The 15,966-nt window shown below is 47.3% G+C and overlaps 1 protein-coding gene and 1 long non-coding RNA gene across 2 annotated transcripts in view; one reads left to right on the top strand and one right to left on the bottom strand.

Annotated features, from left to right (window-relative positions):
• The window catches only part of LOC310766731, a 159,208-nt gene extending 154,880 nt beyond the window's left edge, over nucleotides 1-4,328 (bottom strand). Inside the window, exon 1 of the long non-coding RNA XR_014550393.1 lies at nucleotides 3,961-4,328. This is a non-coding gene — a long non-coding RNA (uncharacterized lncRNA). The remainder of the gene's footprint in view (nucleotides 1-3,960) is intronic.
• Nucleotides 1-15,966, top strand: part of NID2 (nidogen 2) — an 80,345-nt gene that overhangs the window by 2,355 nt on the left and 62,024 nt on the right. The window contains exons 2-3 of the mRNA XM_083610975.1: nucleotides 1,259-1,564; nucleotides 13,058-13,284. Of these exons, the coding sequence (XP_083467101.1) occupies nucleotides 1,259-1,564; nucleotides 13,058-13,284 (533 nt within the window). The remainder of the gene's footprint in view (nucleotides 1-1,258; nucleotides 1,565-13,057; nucleotides 13,285-15,966) is intronic.

Raw genomic sequence — 15,966 nt, 5'->3', positions numbered from 1 at the left:
AATTAGAGGCCTGTGATTCACTTAATGCATAAATTTGCCCAATCCTCTTTTAAAGCCATCTAAAGGTCAGGGTCCATCACTGCCTCATGTGGCAGGGAGTTCCAGGGTTTAACTCTGCACTGTGTAAAGACTATCTTTTCTCTGCCCCAAATCTTCCAACATTCATTGGATGTCCACAAGTTATCGTGTTACGAGAGAGGGAGGGAAGCTTTTTCTCTCTCCATTCTGTAAAATTCTATCATGTTGCTCCTTACTTGCCTTTTCTTTAAACGAAAAAGTCCTAAATGCTGCAACCATTCCTCAGAGGGCAGTTGCTCTGTCCCCTCCACCATTTTGGTTTCCATTTTCTGAACCCTTTCCAACTCTACTGTATCTTTTCGAGGTGAGGAAACCAGAACTGTACAAACTGTTAGCCCAGAGATGGAAGGAAGGAAAAGTTCCCTCGAGAGAGGAATGGAAGATCAAACTGATGGACTATGTGGAGATGGCAAAAATGACTGGGGATATCAGAAACCAGGAAGAACAGAATTTCAATAAAGAATGGGGGGAATTTATAACTTACCTTGGAGACCACTGTAAACAGTTGAGCTCCTAAGCAGGATTTAAATAACATAATATAACAGGGACATGGGTGGTGCTGTGGGTTAAACCACAGAGCCTAGGGCTTGCCAATCAGAAGGTCGCTGGTTCGAATCCCTGCGACGGGGTGAGCTCCCGTTGCTCGGTCCCTGCTCCTGCCAACCTAGCAGCTCGAAAGCACGTCAAAGTGCAAGTAGATAAATAGGTACTGCTCCAGCGGGAAGGTAAACGGTGTTTCCGTGCTCTGCTCTGGTTCGCCAGAAGTGGCTTAGTCATGCTGGCCACATGACCCGGAAGCTGTCCGCCGGCTCCCTCGACCAATAAAGCAAGATGAGCACCGCAACCCCAGAGTCGGCCACAACTGGACCTAATGGTCAGGGGTCCCTTTTCCTTTACCTTTATAATGTAACAAGAACTAGGAATGCATGGAATTTTTTTTAAAAAATGGAGTGACTTAAAATATGCAGCGGAAAAAGATTAGTGATGGAGGGGTGGGGGAAATTCCAGAGATTCAATTGATTCTTTGTTTATCTTTCTATGATTTATGATTTTGAATGTCACTTTTAATTTGTAAAACTAAATAAAAATTTATGATGAGAACCGTACAAACCTTTAGTCTTCCACTGCGTTTGATATTTGATCACTTTATTCATTCTTCTTTGACCTGGCTCCCTGACAGGTTGGGACCAATGGGATCATTTCCACCCAGGACTTCCCTAGAGAGACCCAGTATGTGGATGATGATTTCCCCACGGACTTCCCCGCGGTTGCTCCTTTCCTGTCGGACATCGACACCAGCGGCGGGAGGGGCAAAATCTATTACCGCCTGGACGACTCCAGAGAGGTGACGGATCGGGCCGCCCAGCTAATCCAGGCTGGATTCCCCAGCGCGGACGGGTTTGCCCCACGCCACACCTTCATCGCTACCTGGGAGAACGTGGGGGCCTACGAAGAAGTCAGCCGGAACTCGGAGCCTTCCAAACAGGTGAGGCGATGGTTTGTGGCATCTGCATTTCTGGCAATTTCTGCTTGGGGTGCTCCTTGGGGTGCACCAGTGTGGTGTAGTGGTTAAGAGCAGTGGACTCGTAATCTGGTGAACTCGGTTCGATTCCCCGCTCCTCCACATGCAGCTGCTGGGTGCCCTTGGGCCAGTCATACCTCTCTGAAGTCTCTCAGCCCCACTCCCCTCACAGAGTGTTTGTTGTGGGGGAGGAAGGGAAAAAGGAGATTGTTAGCCGCTTTGAGACTCCTTAGAGTAGTGATAAAGCGGGATATCAAATCCAAACTCTTCTTCTTCGTCTCCTGTCATTGGCCAAGCTGTTGGGATCCTATATGGCATTTGATACAATAGAGAGGGAAGAGATACGGACAGCCGCTGCTCCCATTGGGATGGAAATGGAAAGGTGATTTGGTGTCAGGACCAGGTCAACAATAAATCACATGGTGTCGGCGAAGTTAACTCTGTATTCAAGGAAACAAGGACTGCTCCGGCGTTCAGGCTTAGTGATCCCAGCAACTCTTCCCGGTAGCACAAGTGCCGGATCTGGAAGCACTCAGTGCTCTTTGAAACCCTGGAGGGAGGCTGCCGGTCAGTGCTGAACAAGACGGCTCAGCTGTCTGACTCAGTTTAAGGCAGCTGCCTTGTTGTTGTTTAGTCATTTAGTCGTGTCCGACTCTTCATCACCCTTGGACCAGAGCACGCCAGGCCCTCCTGTCTTCCACTGCCTCCCGCAGTTTGGTCAAACTCATGCTGGTAGCTTCGAGAACACTGTCCAACCATCTCGTCCTTTGCCGTCCGCTTCTCCTTGTGCCCTCCATCTTTCCCAACATCAGGGTCTTTTCCAGGAAGTCTTCTCTTCTCATGAGGTGACGAAAGTCTTGGAGCCTCAGCTTCAGGATCTGTCCTTCCAGTGAGCATTCAGGGCTGATTTCCTTGAGAATGGAGAGGTTTGATCTTCTTGCAGTCCATGGGACTCTCAAGAGTCTCCTCCAGCACCAGAATTCAAAAGCATCCATTCTTCGGCGATCAGCCTTCTTTATGGTCCAGCTCTCACTTCCATACATCACTACTGGAGGCAGCTGCCTAGGAAAAGGCAAAGAGGGCTTTCCGTTTTGGGAAAGTCTGACTGCTTTTGTTTTGTTAACCGTTTTAACCTCAGCGTTGTTTTGTTGGGTGGGTGGGGGATGTCTCTGTGAATGATTCATTCCTGTGTCTGTTGGGAACGAAAGGCATGTTTCAGATTTTCCGCCGCGCATGGAAATGAAGGCCCTAATGGCATTCCTGTAACGAGGTAGGTCTGCAGATATCTATTTTTAAATCGATTTGCGCACATTTAAAAACAACACGAAAGGGCTGTAACTCGGTAGGGTGCCTCTGGTTTACATGCAGAATGTCCTGTTGTTGTTGTTTGTTGTTTGCTGTTGTTATTTCTGTCCCTCCTTCTTCCCAAACCAAGGCGCATGGCGGCTTACACAAATTAAGTCAACACAGATATAATGCAAAATACTTAAAACATTTACAGTAGTACCTTGGTTCTTGAACGTAATCCGTTCCGGAAGTCCATTAGACTTCTGAAACGTTTGAAAACCAAGGCGTGGCTTCCGATTGGCTGGAGGAGCTTTCTGCACTGAAGTAGAAGCCATGTTGGACATTCGGCTTCCGAAAAACGTTCGAAAACGTTCCGGGTTTTCAGTGTTCGGGAGCCAAAACGAATAGAATTAAAGCCACACACACACACACACACACACACACACACACACACACACACACAGTGTGTGTGTTAATATACTGGTTCAGTCCCTATCACCATCAGGTTTGGCTGTGAATGTCCCTTGCCAGAAACCCTGGAGCTGCCAGTCAGTGCGGGCAACACTGAGGTATATGTTGTAAACAAAAATTGCCCTTCTTCCCTTATGGGGTATCCAAGAGCCCATATAGAGTCCTTACATAGGTTCCCTATTGGTAGGAGAGAATAACACAGGCCAACCAGAGAATATTGAGAAGCAAAGCAGCTAGTAAGCCTGATCTTTATTGATCTGTTGCAACAGGGTGCTCCCCTCACCCGCAGGAGAGAGGAGGAACCCAGAAAAATGGTGTGCAAGGCCTTATAAAGACTTTTGAAATTGCTACCCTGTAGATCAAGACCACCCCCAGAAACATCATACATACATCACAGAAAAGGTGGGCTTAAAACAGAAATTTGAATGTTGTTTTTCTCCTGTCTGGCAGGTTACTTGATTGGATTGCCTGGGGAGCCTGGCCAGTCTTTTGTAGTGATAAATACTTAGTTCCTGGGCCATGTCACAGGCTCACCCTATTCAAACACAGACATACCCTTATTTGTGAAGGAAAAGACAATGGGGAGGCTTTTCCACTTTGACCTTGCAGAGAAAACATTTGGTCAGTTTGGGAATCAAAATGGTTCCAGGTCGGTCTTCCTGTGCTGATCTATGTATGTGCTTGGTTGGTACGCTTATGAACATTACCATATGTCTAAGACCATAAAATTCCTATCACATATGTGGCCAGTGGTCTGGCTCAGCATCCGGCAGCTTCCCATGTAACATAACCCTGGCGTACTGTTGTGTTTTTAAATGCCAGGGAACATGCGAAAGTGGAGGTAGCCAATGTGAGCTCCCTCACCCCAGATGGTTTCAGAATTGTTCGCCTTCTGACCCCCCAGATCCTCAGAGCGCCAGGCTGTCTCTTCCTGTCAAAGACCACGGGGTGGGAGAAACAATCATAGAGTTTGGAGGGCACCAAGGGTCTACCTCTCTTTTAAATCAGAACCAGTGAGGGCGGTGAAGGTCCTGTGTGAGTGTCTGGAAGCGGTTGGAGGATGGATGGCGGCTAACAGATTGAGGTTGAATCCTGACAAGACAGAAGTACTGTTTTTGGGGGACAGGAGGCGGGCAGGTGTGGAGGATTCCCTGGTCCTGAATGGGGTCACTGTGCCCCTGAAGGACCAGGTGCGCAGCCTGGGAGTCATTTTGGACTCACAGCTGTCCATGGAGGCACAGGTTAAATCTGTGTCCAGGGCAGCTGTTTACCAGCTCCATCTGGTACGCAGGCTGAGACCCTACCTGCCCGCTGACTGGACTACTGCAATGCACTCTACGTGGGGCTACGTTTGAAGGTGACCCGGAAACTACAACTAATCCAGAATGCGGCAGCTAGACTGGTGACTGGGGGCGGCCGCCGAGACCATATAACACCGGTCTTGAAAGACCTACATTGGCTCCCAGTACGTTTCCAAGCACAATTCAAAGTGTTGGTGCTGACCTTTAAAGCCCTAAACGGCCTCGGTCCAGTATACCTGAAGGAGCGTCTCCACCACCATCGCTCTACCCAGACACTGAGGTCCAGCGCCGAGGGCCTTCTGGCGGTTCCCTCATTGCGAGAAGCAAAGCTACAGGGAACCAGGCAGAGGGCCTTCTCGGTGGTGGCGCCCGCCCTGTGGAACGCCCATCCAGCAGATGTCAAACAACTACCTGACATTCAGAAGACATCTTAAGGCAGCCCTGTTCAGGGAAGTTTTTAACGTGTGATATTTTATTGTATTTTTGGTTTTTATGGAAGCCGCCCAGAGTGGCTGGGGAGGCCCAGCCAGATGGGCGGGGTATAAATAATAAATTATTATTATTATTATTATTATCTAGTCCAGCCCCAGAGCAGTGCAGGAATCTCAGCTAAAGTATCCAAAACCTGCAAGGAAGGAGAAACTACAAGCAGATCGTTCCACTGGCGTTGGCTGCCAGAGATTCTGCGTTGAAGATTTGGGTCTCAGCCGCCCTCTGGAGTTGAGGAAACAGGATTTGGGTTGGTGGAATTTGCCCCCTGCCTCTGTTTGAACAAATATTGGGTCTATTGAGGGCAGCTTAGGAACAAGCAAGTCAAGCTGACCTTTGCCCTTGCCCTTTGACGCTTGACCCCACCGGAACACTGTTATCTGTCAGATTTCCCATTTAGCTGTGGGCTTAATCCTGCGTGTTTAGATGCAAACCTCCGGGAAGAATCCAGCTTTGCGCTGAGGCGACCGTTCTGTCATTTCCGCTTGCCGGATGGGACAACCCCCTTCAATCTCCTCTCCACTGCATGCTGTTCTGGGGTTTCTCATGACACCCCCAGAGCCAATTTTGGGGTGCACAGGGGGAAGGGAGGAAAACCCCATTGTGCAAGCGGAAGTTCTTGTGCAACGAGACTCATTTGTTGTACACTGTGCTCAGTTTCTTCGTTTGCTTAAGGGAAGAATCCACAGGAATGCTTTCCTTCGGAAACTCTGCTGAAATAAATGTGGGAAAATGCCAGGCATTGCAAGTAGGCTCGGGCCGGAGATTCCCGGCAGATCATGTCCTTTGGAACTCCTTGCCTCTTGATAATCAGGCAGGCATCTTCACTGTACAGTGGTACCTCAGGTTACATACGCTTCAGGTTACATACGCTTCAGGTTACAGACTCTGCTAACCCAGAAATAGTGCTTCAGGTTAAGAACTTTGCTTCAGGATGAGAACAGAAATCGGGCTCCGGTGGCGCGGCGGCAGCGGGAGGCCCCATTAGCTAAAGTGGTGCTTCAGGTTAAGAATAGTTTCAGGTTAAGAACAGACCTCCAGAACGAATTAAGTACTTAACCTGAGGTACCACTGTACTCTTTTCGGCGACTGCGAAAAACATTTTTGTTCAGACGAGCCCACCCAGATGCTTAGAAAGTTAATGTGAGTGTTATTCCATTTTAGTTTTTAAACTTTTGTATGTTTAGAAACTTGGCATGAGTTTTAATCTGCTTTTAGTCTCTTGTCATCTTAAGCTTCCTGCAAGTCTTAAATTTTTGCTGTTAGTTTTTCTGGGTGACCATTTTATCGCTTTATCTTTTTCGTCAACCTCTTTGAGTGTTTTTTTATAAAAATAATAATACGTTTTTTAATTGTGATTGTCCCATAACATAGTAAAATTGCAGCTCTAAAAGATACAGAACAAAAACAGAAGAAGGAAAGAAAGGAACCATGGGAATAAGGAGAGGAAAGAGCGAGAAAGAGAAAATAAAGAAAGCAAAATAAAAGAAACATTAGCCAAAAATACAAAAGAGGAATTTCTTCTTCATAAAACAACAGCCTCCTGGATCAAGAGGAACTCTTCCCTCCTGTGGTTTCCAGCGGCTGTTAGAAGCAAAAATCTTGGGCCTCAGGCTCTGCAGGGCTGCTACCAGCCAGAGCAGACACTATCTGGTTAGATAGCCCAAAGGCTGGATTTGCTCTTGGGCTGGTGAGGCCGCCTCCTTATCTGAAGCTAAGCAGCTCAATAGAAATGACAGCTTGTCTCAGTTTGCCAAACACGACCACTTCTGGAGGAAAGCTTGTGTCAGGAACATCTGAGTTATTTTCAAGGGAATGCTGTGAAATTGGTTGCTACACATTTTGAGATTTCCCCTCCTCTCCTTTTCCACTTCTTTTTCATTCTGACAAAGGCATGGCTTCATCAGAGCCAGAACTCAGCCCTTGGCTACGTCCAACAATACTATCTTTTTTATTTGTTTACTTAACATTTGCAAAGCTCTTTTTTTTTTTTTTTGAGTTTGAGAGGAAAATCCCCCAAAGGCTCTTGCTGAAATCCTTATCAGCCGGAGCGGGGATGTCCATAGTTTCTGCATTCCAGATCTCCAGGCACATATTTGGACATGCGGCCACAACGGCCTCTGGCATTGCCTTCCGGCCCCGCAATAGCGCTGATACCCTCTAGCACGAAGGTCTTCTTGGGTGCAGTAGGTGCTTGCTCAAGAAACACGAGGTTATCGGGGAAGCCATGTGCTTCCTGAGAGACTCTCTCCCTGAGGAAGGGTGACGTCTATGATAGGAATTTTATGGTCTTAGATATATGGTAATGTTCATAACCGCACATACATAGATCAGCACAGAAAGACCAACCTGGAACCATTTTGATTCCTAAACCGAACAAATGTTTTCTCTGCAAGGTCAAAATGGAAAAGCCTCCCCATTGTCTCTTCCTTCACAAATCCTGTCTTAAGGCACCTTAAAGACCAACTAAGTTAGTTCTTGGTATGAGCTTTCATGTGCATGCACACTTCTTCAGATACACTGAAACAGAAGTTGCCAGATCCTTCTATATAGTGAGAAGGTGGGGAGGGGTATTACTCAGAAGGGTGGTGGGAATGGGTGGTTGGCAGATAGCTGTGATGAGCCTGTTGACGACTCTTAACGACTGCAATAGGTCTTACAGGAAAAAACAAATGCACACAAAAGCTCATACCAAGAACTAACTTAGTTGGTCTTTAAGGTGCTACTGGAAGGATTTTTTTTTTTTTGTCCTATCTTAAGGGTATGTCTGTGTTTGAATAAGGGTGTGAGCTTTATCATTACAAAAGACTGCCAGGCTCCTCAGGCAATCCAATCGAGTAACCTGCCAGACAGGAAATAAACAAGGATAAGAGAAAAACAATATTGAAATTTCTGTTTTAAGACCACCGTTTCTGTGATGTATCTGAGGGTGGTCTTAGGGTTACACCCCTCACGTGATGTATGTATGATGTTTCTGGGGGTGGTCTTGATCCAGAGGATGGGAATTTCAAAAGTCTTTATAAGCCCTTGCACAGCATTTTTCTGGGTCCTCCTCTTTTCCTGCATGTGAGGAGAGCACCCTGTTGCAACAGATCAATAAAGATCAAGCTTACTAGCTGCTTTGCTTCTCAATATTCTCTGGTTGGCCTCTGTTATCTTCTCCTACCAATAGGGAACCTATGTAAGGACTCTATATGGGCTCTCGGATACCCCATAAGGGAAAAAAGGGCATATTTTTATTTACAACAGATGGCAACCACGACACGTCGCTCTTCCGCCTCTCCGGGAAGCACCCCAGACAATAACGCCAGGCCATTTCAGATTGTAAGCTCCTCGGGGCAGAGAACTACTCTCTTGGGTTGGGGAGCTTTAATAGGTCAAGGCTTGCGTTCTCTAGAGGCCGGCTTCCTGGGGGCCATATGCCAGGGGTGGGCGGGGCCCTGAGGCACAAGTGGGCGGGGCCAAAGGCGGGACACGTTACCTATTGCGCATAGGTAAAAGGTACAGTGGTACCTCTGGTTACGAACGGGATCCGTTCCGGAGTCCCATTTGCAACATGAGCAGAACGCAACCCGCGTCTGCTAATGTGTGGGTCACGATTCGCCGCATCTGCACATGCGCGTGACGTCATTTTGCACGTCTGCGCATGTGCAAGCAGTGAAACCCGGAAGTAACCCTTTCTGGTACTTCTGGGTCACTGCGGGACGCAACCTGAAAAAACGTATCATGAAGCAAACGCAACACGAGGTATGACTGTAATGGCAAAGGACCCCTGGACGGTAAAGTCCAGTGAAAAGTGACTATGGGGTTGTGGCGCTCATCTCGCTTTCAGGCCAAGGGAGCCGGCATTTGTCCACAGACAGCTTTCTGGGTTGTGTGGCCAGCAGGACTAAACCGCTTCTGGTGCAACGGGACACCGTGACGGAAACCAGAGCGCACGGAAATGCCGTTTACCTTCCCGCCACAGTGACACCTATTTATCTACTTGCACTGGTGTGCTTTCGAACTGCTAGGTTGGCAGGAGCTGGAACAGAGCAACGGGAGCTCACCCCATCGCGGGGATTCAAACCGCTGACCTTCCGATTGGCAAGCCCAAGAGGCTCAGTGGTTTAGACCACAGAGCCACCCGCGTCCTTTGTACATAGGGGCCTCTTCCAGTTCAAAGGCACCTTACCACGTTTGTAAAAATCACTTAATGAAGGTGCAAGGCTGTGTCATGGAAAAGTACGGCCTGGGAAGGGTTCTTCTAATGTTGAGTGGAGTCTTGTTTCCTGTAACTTGAATCCCTCGGTTTGGGTCCTCTTTGGAGCAGCGGAAAGCAAGCTTGCTCCATTCTCTGTATGACAGCTCTTCAGCTATTTGAAGATGGCCATTGTATCTCCTAACGGCTAAGGGAGCTGGGCATGTTTAGCCTGGAGAAGAGGAGGTTAAGGGGTGATATGATAGCCATGTTCAAATATATAAAAGGATGTCACATAGAGGAGGGAGAAAGGTTGTTTTCTGCTGCTCCAAAGAAGCGGACACGGAGCAATGGATCCAAACTACAAGAAAGAAGATTCCACCTAAACATTAGGAAGAACTTCCTGAAAGTAAGAGCTGTTCGACAGTGGAATTTGCTGCCAAGGAGTGTGGTGGAGTCTCCTTCTTTGGAGGTCTTTAAGCAGAGGCTTGACAACCATGTCAGGAGTGCTCTGATGGTGTTTCCTGCTTGGCAGGGGGTTGGACTCGATGGCCCTTGTGGTCTCTTCCAACTCTATGATTCTATGATTCTATGATTCCTCTCAGCCTCCTCTTTCCCAGGCTATTATGGAGGGTAAGGCTATTATTATTATTATTATTATTATTATTATTATTATTATTATTCCACCCTGTACCTGGGGGGTCTCAGGGCAGTTCACAGAATAATATCAAGATATAACACAAGATATCTAATAAAAATAAAAACAACCACCCAGTAACACCCCTCCAAAAAACCCCACATTTTAAAAGGGAATAGGATGTCAATCAGATCAACCAAAAGCCTGGTTAAAAGGGAATGTTCTTGCCTGGTGCCTAAAGGTGTATAATGAAGGCACCTGGCGAACTTCTCTGGGGAGAGCATTCCACAGATGGGGAGCCACTGCAGAGAAGGCCCTGTTCTCATGTTGCCACCCTACGGACCTCTAGAGGAGGAGGCACATGAAGAAGGGCCTCAGGAGAGGATCTAAGGGTCTGGGTAGGTTCATGGCTACTAGCTATGATGTTTTGCCTTGTCTCCATGGTTGGAGACTACAGTACCTCTGAATCCCAGCTGCTGGAAGCCCCAGAGAAGAGAGTTGCCGTTGTGCTCAGATCCTGCTTGCGGGTGTAAGAAATGAAAATCTGCCCTTATTCCATTATGGGGGACACGAGAGCCCTTATAGAGTCCTTTGCAGGTTCTCCATCGGTCGGAGAAAAGAACAGAGGCCAACCAGAGAATATTGAGAAGCAAAGCAGCTCATAAGCCTGAACTTTATTGAACTGCTGCAACAGGGTGCTCCCCTCACACGCAGGAAAGGAGGAGGACCCAGAACCCAGGTGTGCCCACCCTTATATAGACATTTTAAATTGCCTTCCCTGGAGTCCTTTCCACCCCCCAGACACATCAGACCTACATCACAGAAAGGGTGGTCTACAGCAGAAATCTGAGCGCGTTGTTTCTCTCCTGCCGTTGTTTCTCTCCTGTCTGGCAGGTTACCTGTTAATGCTCACTTGATTGGATTGCCTGGGGAGCCTGGCCAGTCTTTTGTAGTGACAAATACTTAGTTCCTGAGCCAGGTCACAGGCTCACCCTATTCATACACAGATATACCCTTAGGACAGGATTTGTGAAGGAAAAGACAATGGGGAGGCTTTTCCATTTTCCTTTGACCTTGCAGAGAAAACATTTGGTCAGTTTGGGAGCCAAAATGGCTCCAGGGCTGCCCTCCTGTTCTGCCTCAGACATGTGGCCTATACATTTATGTACGTGTTTGCCTGGCAAATCCATTAACATTTATTATATATATATATATATATATATATATATATATATATATATATATAAAAGACCTTAATTTTTTATTTCACGGGTTTCCCATAACATCTGGGCAGCCCCTGGGAGAACAGGATGCTATTCTAGATGGGCAATTGGCTTCACCCAGCAGCCTCTCCTTATGGATGAAGGACAGCTTATAAATACTTAAAAGAAATAAATTGTTGCTTACATACAGAGTCGAATGTATATCCTGTCTCCTTCCTCCAAAACGAGCCCAAAACGCAAGTGACAAATGAGAACGCACCTTAAAAACATCTTCAAAATGACTGCTGGGTGGGAAAGATCTCAGCTTCAAAGGGTTGTTGAAAGAGGAAGGTCTAAAGGAGGCGCCCCAAAGGATACAGTGCCAGTCTAATAGCCAAGGAGAGGAAATCCTCACGCATCTGAAATATTGTGGGAGAGATGTTCTGCCACGCAGGGTTTTTTTCTCTACTAAATTTGGCACAGCCATCAAGGGTCGTAGTTTAAGGGGTCAACTCAATCAGAGCCTGATCTAAAAAGGCGATGAGGCATATAAGGAAATGGAAAGGATTGGGCCCGAAAAAGAATGGAGGGGTCAACAGGGAAAGGAAAGGAAATCCCTCTTGGAAAATGTGTGTGTGGAGGAGGAGAAGGTTTAAGGACAAGGAAGATGTGCCTCTGAGCATGTGCAGAGTTCTGTGTCGTCCTCGTTGGTTTTCACAACCAGCCTCCACCCACGTGCCTGGGCTGAGTCCAAGGGCCCGTTTCCAAGCAAGCTTGCATCCACAACTTCTCCCTTTTTTGGGAATCGACAGTTGCGTCTCTTGAGCTTCTTTTGGCTTGGGTGAAAACTGGAATCTCTCTTGCGGCTCCCGGGGGGGGGGGGGAGATAATCCAATGGAGGAAAACGGATTTATTTCCCCTCCTTGCAGCTGAGTCGAGATTAAAAGGCAGGGAGATAAGACGGGAGGGAGATGAATGATACCAAACAGGGCAGTTTTACAGGGCGTTTTGAGCAGCAGCCTTCTGGGAAAGGAGGAGCGGAAGAAATGGAATCTGCCAATGCAGACCTTTACTCCTTAACTGGAGTTAGCAACAAAGCCCACCCCTCCCTTGATCTGATAATCTAGGGCCGTGCCACTGCTGTGTTCTGTATCTGGTGCAGAATTAGATTCATAGAACTATAAAGTTGGAAGGCCCATGCAATGCAGGAATCAATCTATTTCTTTTAATCACCATCCTCATCGACTTTATTGCACTAGCCAAAGGCCAGGGCATCATTCACAATGTGAACAAAAACAAAAGCAACACTAACCATAAAAACATCAGGCACTGCAGATACAATAAACCACGATCACGTCTCCTAAAAATTATTTGTTGCATACGATAGAATAGCAAGGGGTTCTCAGGTAGAATGTGCCAGCTTAAATGTCCGAATCACCTTTGCAACTGACCGCTGTTTTATCTAGTTCTTTTCTCCCGATCTTCTTAGCTGCCGACGCATATAGTGCTACTTTATAAGTTACGAAGTCATGGTTCTTTTGATGCCCAGTTTTGAGATGTCCAGCGTCAGTTTTGCAAATGAGCAGGCGAGCAACCGGCTCCAGGCCTCTGCAGGGGGAAGGTGCCCTGTTTGCAGAAAGTGGCTTGAATCTCCAACTGTTTCCTGCAAACAGACTTCAAAGCTGGCATCCCCATCCCCTAGGAGGGGGGCGGGGGGCTTTCCTGCCAGGGCTCATCAGCTGTTTGGCACTGGCACACAGCTCCGTGTGGAAAGGAGCAACCAGGAGTTCACTTTATGCCCCTAGTTTTCCCCTGCCCCACACCTGATGCCCGTTCTCTGCTTTGATCTGAATGGGATTAGTTTTGGATCTCTGCGTTTTGTTTCCGCAGCACAACACCTTCCAAGCAGTCTTGGCCTACAGCGATTCGGATGCCTATGCCCTCTTCCTCTACCCCGAGGATGGGGTCCAGTTCTTCGGGACGCGGCCCAAAGAATCCTACAATGTCCACCTGGAGCTGCCGGCCAGAGTCGGCTTCAGCAGAGGGGACTATCAGCGCCGGGAAGGGCCGTACCACAGCGTCACCAGCAGTGAGCAGTCCGTCAAGAACCTCTACCAGTAAGTAACTGGTGTGCTGTCTGATGTTCTACCTCCAAGCATCCTACCGTATTTTTCGCTCTATAAGACACACCTTTTCCCCTCCTAAAAAGTAAGGGGAAATGTGTGTGCGTCTTATGGAGAGACGCCAGTGGCATAGCGTGGGGGGTGCAGGGGGGACTGGCCGCACCGGGCGCAACATCTGGGGGTTAGGGTTAGGGGGCGCAAATCCACGGGTTAGGGGATGCAAATTACTTGCCTTGCCCCGGGTGCTGACAACCCACGCTACGCCACTGGGCTGCGCAGCTATCGCTGAAGCCAGAACAGCAAGAGGGATCGCTGTTTTCGCTGCGCAGTGATCCCTCTTGCTGTTTTGACTTCGCTTCGCTGGAGAGGCATTGCCCAGAGATGGAGAGCTACGCAGTGCCCCTTTAGTGAAGCGGGAGGAGAAACGGAGCCCCTTCCGTTTCTCCTCCTGCTTTGCTGGAGAGGCGTTGCGCAGATTCAGAATATTTTTTTTCTGGTTTTCCTCCTCTAAAACTAGGTGCGTCTTATGGTCGGGTGCGTCTTATAGCGCGAAAAATGCGGTGATTTCCTTCTGCCTTTGCAGTTTGTGGGTATGTGCCAAATGTTGATATCTTTGAAGGGTTTGGCAGGGAAATTCCAGGGGAGAGCCTGGCATTTAGGTCAGGGCTGCTTGCCCACCGAGGGGAAGGAACCAGTCCTTTTTCTGCCCAAAAGGACTCCCCTTTGGAGAAAGGGTGCAGCGCTTGGCGGCATTTTTAGTTTGGGGAAAAAGTGCATCAGAGGCGAATAACTTGGTGTCGCCCACAGTTTGGGAACCACCGCAGTGTGCAAACAAAGGAATTGGCACCGGGTGCGGAATCTGCCCTCCACAGAACTTTGCTTTCATTGAGCACATTTCCAGGGAACGAGGCTTCCCCGTGTTGCAACAGCTGCTAAACAAATGATGAAAAGTCTGCAAAATTATGCACATTTGCCCAGCTCATTACAGGTTGCAGAATCCAGCACTTCTGGGTGCAGAATTTGGAGAAGAGTTCTGATTTATTTGTGTTTAAAGCTGCACAGCCAAAAGGTTAGATTTGTTGTTGTTTTTTCCAAATAATATTTATTATTTTCAGTAAATAAGCATAATACAAAAGAATTAACAGTAACAAAAACAAACAAAAGATAAAACAGAAAAAAGATGGAAAAAAGGAAAAAAAATAAAAACATACAATACAGCATAATGCCACTTAATTAATTACAATTAAGTACCATCCATCTTCATAAACATAGTATTTGACTTCCTCGAGTCTCTTCCATCTGAATTTCTTAGTAATTATCTGTAGCAGTTTCCAATATCAATACTGTATTTCAAAAAACCAAATCACAGTCATAATCATATTACATCACTTTCCTTATCGTGCATTTTCTTATTTATAAATTTAATCCCAATTTAATCCTAGGCCTAACTGATTCTTTCAAGTGGTTACATATCTTTAATATTACAATATTTATTCAAATAGTCTTTAAGTTTAGATTTGTTTTTAAACCTCTTGCACTCTGACACCAAACAAGCACGCCAGCTTGCCTTATCAGAAAGCGGAGATGGGTTTGGATCTGGTGTCAGATGTTGCATGCAAACTTTGTTTGTGTTAGCTGGCTGTTTCCTTAGATAATGCCATGCCTGCTGGGTGATATGTGCTGTTCTGCCCCTCTTTCCAAATTTGGGTTCAAAGAGAGGCCAGCACAACTCCCTCCGAGCTCCGGAGGGAGCCGGCTCGGCAGGGGCTGGGTTTTACCGCACCGGCGATGCGGGGACCCTTAGAAACCACGGCCACGGGGGCCGTGGACTTGGAGACTCGGCTAGCACCGCTAGCGCCCTCCCGACTCGTGAAGGAGCCTTTTTAAAGGCTACGGATCGGGTGCCGGGGAGAAGCGTGGTGCTTTGAGTCCTCTGCCACCCCTGCCGAGCGAAGCCGCATGCCATCCGGCGGAGAGCGCTGACTTCTTCCATTGAGAATTTGGACTTTTAACAACAACCCGTGAGTAAATTGGAAATCGGGTTTAAAAGAAGAAAAATTTTTTGGATTTGAGACGAGCGGGGGGGGATCTAAAAAGGAAGTCAGTCCCCCTCCCTATTGTAGACATTTTAAAACAAGGATTGGGAAGCCAAGGCCCAAAAAGAACGGTATCTTTGCTAAAATCAAGAATTCCATGATGGGAAAGTACAAGAATTGTGCTGGAGGAAGAATTGAAGGAGAAGGAAAATGCACCCCCCTCCCTGGGAACCGGGGCGATTGAGGAGTGAGCCTGGTGAAAAGAGCCGGTGATTTTGACAGCTGTCAAAGTAGCTGTCAAAGTCGGAATTTTAAAGAGGATTTTATTACAAGGACCTTGCTGGTCAAATTTGTTACAACCTGATATAATTTGTTAAGACTTGAATACAAAATGGCGAAAATACGGAGAACAATCGGATTTTTGGAAACAAAGTTACAACAACCCCCCTAGAGGAGCTTCGGGACATTACAAAGATGGGCGTAAGCCGGGAAAAATACAACACTTCGGAATTTCACAGAACTGGTTATCTCCTGGGAAAGCTGCAAAACTGAAACTGAATCTCGTCTACAGGGTGTTTAGACTAAAAGGAGACAACAGAATACTTTACTGAAGAAGGAAGGGACTGAACGCAAGTTTTTG

The sequence above is a fragment of the Podarcis filfolensis genome (assembly GCF_964270895.1).
Source record: "Podarcis filfolensis genome assembly, chromosome: 1".
NCBI lineage: Eukaryota > Metazoa > Chordata > Lepidosauria > Squamata > Lacertidae > Podarcis > Podarcis filfolensis.
This window is presented reverse-complemented; position numbering and strand designations above follow the sequence as displayed.